The sequence below is a fragment of the Tachysurus vachellii genome, chromosome 14 (assembly GCF_030014155.1).
Source record: "Tachysurus vachellii isolate PV-2020 chromosome 14, HZAU_Pvac_v1, whole genome shotgun sequence".
Classification (NCBI taxonomy): domain Eukaryota; kingdom Metazoa; phylum Chordata; class Actinopteri; order Siluriformes; family Bagridae; genus Tachysurus; species Tachysurus vachellii.
In genome coordinates this window covers 17,570,097-17,575,971 of record NC_083473.1, presented here as the reverse complement: position 1 = coordinate 17,575,971, position 5,875 = coordinate 17,570,097, and the positions used below count along the sequence as shown (strand labels likewise).

Genomic DNA, 5,875 nt, shown 5'->3' with positions numbered 1-5,875 from the left:
TGGAGAGGTCATCCTCTGGGGCCACCGATGGTTGTTCACTGCAGCGCAGGAATCGGCAGGACTGGTAAAAAAAATCTGCTTACTGCTTACTGTTTTTGTGTTCATTTAAATAAGATCATTTCTGTAGTGTTTATAATAATTTATATTCACACTCTCTGGTGTCACCCAAATGAGGATGGGCTTCCTTTTGAGTCTGGTTCCTCTCAAGGTTTCTTCCTCTTCCATTTAAGGGAGCTTTTCCTTGCCACAGTCACCTCAAGGCTTGATCATACGTGATAGTTGCAAATAAATCTACGTAAAGATGTTATGTTCTGTAAAGCTGCTTTGAGACGATGATCCAGCGTTAAAAGCGTTATACAAATAAAAGAATTGCTTGGTTTCACCAAGCCCACAGGCTGATATTCAGCATAAACACATGATCTTTCTTTTACACACCAGTTGACTCTGCTAGAGAAAGTAGATCCTGAAGAAGCTTTCCTGATAAAGGTGCTTCTGGTTGAACTGACTTTATGTCAAAGTTTATATTCTAGAAATGTGTCGTTTTCTTCTGAAAAGTAGAGTTAGATGATGTTTCTAACTCTGTTGAAGTGGAATTTTACTTGGTGAACACAGACGAACGGAGTGATGCACACACAGTGTGCTTATAGGAAATCTAGGCGCTTTTGGAAAGCCGCTCAGATTAGTGGAAAGGAACGTACTGAGTGTAAAATCACTCTGTGATATCACTCTGTGATACTTGTATATTTGTAAAAACACCATCTAGTGTCACCCATATGAGGATGGGTTCCCCTTGAGTCTGGTCCCTCTCAAGGTTTCTTCCTTTACCAATCTAGGGAGTTTTTCCTTGCCACTGTTGCCTGAGTCACCTCAGACTTGCTCATTGGGGACAAATACAAATACACATACATACATACATACATACATACACACTGTGAACTGTATATATCTTGAATTTTTATTATATTAATTCTTTATACTTCTCCTTATGTTTATCTTTTGTTCTGTGTTTATGTTCTGTAAAGCTGCTTTGTGACAATGTCCATTGTAAAAAGCGCTATACAAATAAACTTGAATTGAATTGAATTGAATAAAATATTATGGAGAATTTTTCTGCCACTTCTATGGTAGGCAGTGAGATGCGAAAAAATAACACAGTACCACAGAGCAATAAATAAACTTGTAAATAAAAATGTTTGTTTGTTTTTTAGGTACGTTTTGTGCTTTGGACATCTGTCTGTCACAGCTGCAGGATGTCGGGACGCTGAACGTATGCCAGACGGTGAGGCGCATGAGAACGCAGCGCGCCTTCAGCATCCAGACCCCCGAACAGTATTATTTCTGCCACACTGCCATCCTTGAGCACGCCCAGCGTACAGACAGGCCGCCTCCAGCCAGCGAGGGACGTAGTGGCTCTGTTGGTGATAGGAATTTTTAAGATGTTTCCCACGGACCCCATCATACCCCTCAACCGCCGCCGTCTCACCCCGATGGTCACTCCAAGCACAGTGTTTTTTGCTGATGTGTTTTTAAAAAAAACTGCCTTAGTCATAGCAAATCTCTGCTGGATCCAGCCCAAGACAGGTCAGGTTCATTAGTAACGCTGTATGAATCCAAGATGTTCATGACGTGGTCTGAATGCTGATCAGTTCTCAAGAAAGCAGTAAGCTGACGAAACTGAATAGCGTTTAGTTTTCTAAACAAACGATGTCAAAAATTACGTCGCGTTTTTATCCCGTCCACTTTACATTCCGATTATTAATAAGAAAGTAGAACAGAAAATCTGCTTGCACAAGAAAAGTGTATAAACTCTGTGGATTCAAATTTTCACTTAAGGAACCTGTATCGATTTAGTCCTGAAGCTTCAAAAGTACTCGTATTTTTTTTTTTTCCCCCTCCCTTTTCCTGACTACAAACGCACACTGGATGCAGTGTATTGGGTCTCCAGTCCTGTTAGTATCACACAGGCTGAAGTCTCAACCTTCATTTTACTGTATAACATGTTCTAATATATGTAGCACTGTTCACAGATGGACTGCTTCCTATGCTAACTCTATATATGTTGTATACATGGGGATTGTTTTAGCTTTTATATTTATATCCTAAACTAGCGTCACTGTACTTTGTCCATAGGAAACGACGGGCCTCATTTATCAAGCGTTTAGTAAAGTTGGGTATAAATGTTTGTGTAAAGACAAACTGATTAAAAAATTCTGCCAGATTTTAAAATGTTTCAGAAACTAGAGTTTCATCCAGTGACTCGAATCTTTTTGGAGACTGCAATCGAAAGATTCGTTTCACTGATTCTTTCAGTGACCCTTGTTGTTGTATTGTTGTTAGAAAGCGTGCTTGTCTACAAATGTACTTGAAAAATGGTTTTTAAAACTATTTTCATTGACCAGCACCTGAAAAGGCAGACGTTTGGAACTATTATGGAAATGGTGAAATTGAGATGAAGAGAACATCTGAATGTCTGTCTGTTGTACCCAGGTGATCGTGGAAAACAAGCTGAACTCACAAGAAAAGTTTTTTTTGTTTTTTTTTTTAAATAATTCAAAGCAAAGCGTCTTGTCGAGTTCTGAGAAATCTCTCACAGAACAGTACATCCTCCCTGATGCCATGATGAAAAAGGAAAACAGGAAGCTGACGATTCTCTCTCACACACACACACACACACCAGATCAGTCACTTAGTACTGGCTCTAATCAAGTTTTTCACAGCATTACATTGAGATGTTTGAAACTGACAGAATAAATCCACATGGAAAAGTGCCATAATCCATGCGAGTGATCGAATCTGAAGCTGATCATCTGAGGTTACTTCAGTTTCACGCCTTCGGCTAGGCGAGAGTAGGAAACACTCCTTCGAACGCTTTACAAACCTCTAACTTGATCATTGAGACCCATATGTTTGTACCACTGGATTTAAGGATGAAACAAATTTTGCATTTGTTTACTGAACACTTTCTCTTCTGTGAAATTCAGGCAGCAAGTCGTCTAAACCTGAACGCGTTCGTTTTCTTTTTCTCCACTTCGTTTCATGTCGTTGATCGTTACCCGTTCTTGTTTTGTTTAATTTTTTTTTTCCATTTCTTCTATTTAAAAAAATGAGAATAAATACCATCATTTCAGTGAGCTTCAGAACAATATCAGGACCACAATGCTTTATTTTGGATTTGTAGTAACAAATTGCTGTGATGATTACAGAACCAAACCATTTGTTGGCTGTTTTTTTCTCTTAACAAAGAAATAATGTTCCACTTTTCTGCTGTATTTCATTTCATTATTTCGGGATTATTTCAGCATCGTTAAGTCCTGATCCTGGTCGATGTGCTCAGACTATAATATCAGACCCTAAATATAGGTACAACAGGCTGCAAATAATAGCATCAGAAATAAAATGAAAATCAGAAAAAAACCTCACCCTGCTGTACACCCAATTATCTTAACACATCTGGCACACTTCTAATTAAAGTATGAAGTCTGATGATGTGGAAGAAATCTGAAATCACAGTCTATAAATGGGTAGAACAGTCTACACCACTTGTTTCATGTCCACATTCTGCATCCTGGATAAAGTCTCTGCGTCTGTGTGGAAATTTTGGAGCTCGCTGTATGAAACATGAAGTGAAGGTGAAAATGTGAAAGGTTTTATGATGTGACTGATGATGCAAATACTGTATCCTGAGCAGATGATACTCAGTATTTTCATTATCTGACGTCAAGCTTCATTTTTGTCTTACAGTGTAGGGAGAGTTGATGTCCTTTATAATTCTTTACAAATTCTACTCACCCGCAATTTATTATTATTTTTTTTAATATATATATATATATACGAGATCAGACAACCACTGTGTCGCCCTCCACCTTAAGCTTCTGCTCTGCTTCTTTAGGCCAGCTGACGTTAAAACAAAACCATTTTGTAAATGCTGTTGCTTGTATTATGATGTAAAAATGTCTCTTAGGTCTTGCATCTCTGTATAAGCGTTAGACAGCAAGTGTTGGACTTCAGGGGTGGAACACCACGTACTTGTGCACACAGCGGAGCAAATGTTTTATGCTGTGGTGGAGCTGTACAAAAAAAAGAGAAAAGGACCAACGTGCAAAATTAGACAGCATTCCCTGTTAATCGTGCATTTGTCTGGTTTTATAATATGATGTATTGTGCTCTGGGGTATGTAAACCATTGCTACTCAATTCATATTGAATTTGCTTGTCGTGAAGCGTCTCGTAAACACTTGTACGGAAGCGTCTGAAAGAGTTCTTCAAAAAATTAACCTACTTTATTTTTCTATTATACTCAACAAACTACTTCATTTGCAAATAGCTACTTTTATATATCGTTTTTCCCCTCGTTCTGTAATTCTGTAACTTGTCTGTTTGTATGCTTTACGGTCATGTAATCGTGTAATCGATAGTGCCATGATGTCCGCTTATACACGTCGAACACGGAGTTATGATCAAGTACTTTTCGATTTGTAGATTGTGTAACGTGAGGCTGTGCTGAAATGTGTAGCGTTAAGTGGATGCTTGTAAAAGATGAATTCCGAGTTACTGTTTAAAAGAAAGAAAGAAATTAAATATATCATTATCACATTGGGCTCTTGTGTTGACTTTTTTGACAGTAGATACTATACATGCACTTTTTTTACTGTACAAGTCAAGTACGTCATGTCTAAAATATATGGATGTTAACAAATTTATTGCTATTTTAACTGTTTTAGATGTACGTACCGTTTTACATTAAAGCTAATACTCACTTTGAGCTAATATACATTCATTTATTATAACGCCATTATACTATAGACCAGATACACTACAAAGACCATCACACCTATATCTACTTGTTGAACATCTCCTTCCAGATTTATTTCACCTTTACTGTTATAACAAGCTTCACTCTTCTAGAAGACTTTCCAATAGACTTTGTGTGGATTTGTGATCATTCAGGTACAAGAGCATTAGAGAGTAAGAGTGAGGAGGTCTCAGGTTCAGTTACGGTTCATCCTAAAGGTTTTCAGTGAGGTTGAGTCAGAGTCAGGGCTCTATGCAGGACACAAGTTCTTCACTCCAACCGTAACCTCCACACCATATAACCATGAAGCTATGAGGGCACTGGGAACTGTCTTGCTACAACAAAGATTGAGTGAAGAGAAATTGTAATGTGTTACATACAAACATATTCTAGACAATTGTGTGCTTCCAACTTTTTGGCAACAAATTGAGGAAGAACCACATCTGGGGGGTGATTATCAGCCAGATGTCCACACACTTTTGGCTATTTATATCTGGACCTATATTCAGTCATGCGCTGATTTGTTTGTAAGTGTTTTTATATTGGTCAGCATCTCCATGGATCAGAAGCCAATCCTGGGAACAGTAGACACAATGTTGGAGTACATCATGGAGAAGCTGCCAGTCCAGAGCACCATGGGTGTACACACACACACACACACTGTGTTCATACTGTCATTTGCACCAAAAGGCTATTTTACAATCATAGATCAACCTTTTTAAAGCGAAAGTAAATCACAGAACCTGGAAGAAACATCAAAACTTAGAGAAACCAAGAATGTGGGAAAAATGGAGATCACAAAACCTGGAAGAAATATATCAAATCTCGGAGGGACAAAGAATGTGGGAAAAATGGAGATCCTGGTGAATCCAAGGCCTAAAAGAAACATTAGAACATAGAGCCTGAGGATCTGGAAGAAACATTGGACCTTCAGAAAGCATATATTTGAACAATTTCACCCGGTTGATCAATTCGAGAGTGAGTTTCCATCCTCAGTGCTACTGTCTTGTCAGTATTTGGCGGGTCATATTTGAGTTGCGATGACGTCAGCGTCCTTGTAGACCAGTCAGAAGACAGATGGGCG

The 5,875-nt window shown here is 38.5% G+C and overlaps 1 protein-coding gene across 1 annotated transcript in view; it reads left to right on the top strand.

Annotated features, from left to right (window-relative positions):
* ptpn9a (protein tyrosine phosphatase non-receptor type 9a) overlaps positions 1–4,590 on the top strand; it is a 29,811-nt gene extending 25,221 nt beyond the window's left edge. Inside the window, exons 12-13 of the mRNA XM_060886472.1 lie at positions 1–64; positions 1,209–4,590. The exon at positions 1–64 is cut by the window's left edge and continues 144 nt beyond it. Coding sequence (XP_060742455.1) covers positions 1–64; positions 1,209–1,435 — 291 coding nt within the window. The 3' untranslated portion in view covers positions 1,436–4,590. The remainder of the gene's footprint in view (positions 65–1,208) is intronic.
* Positions 4,591–5,875: the final 1,285 nt, after the last annotated feature.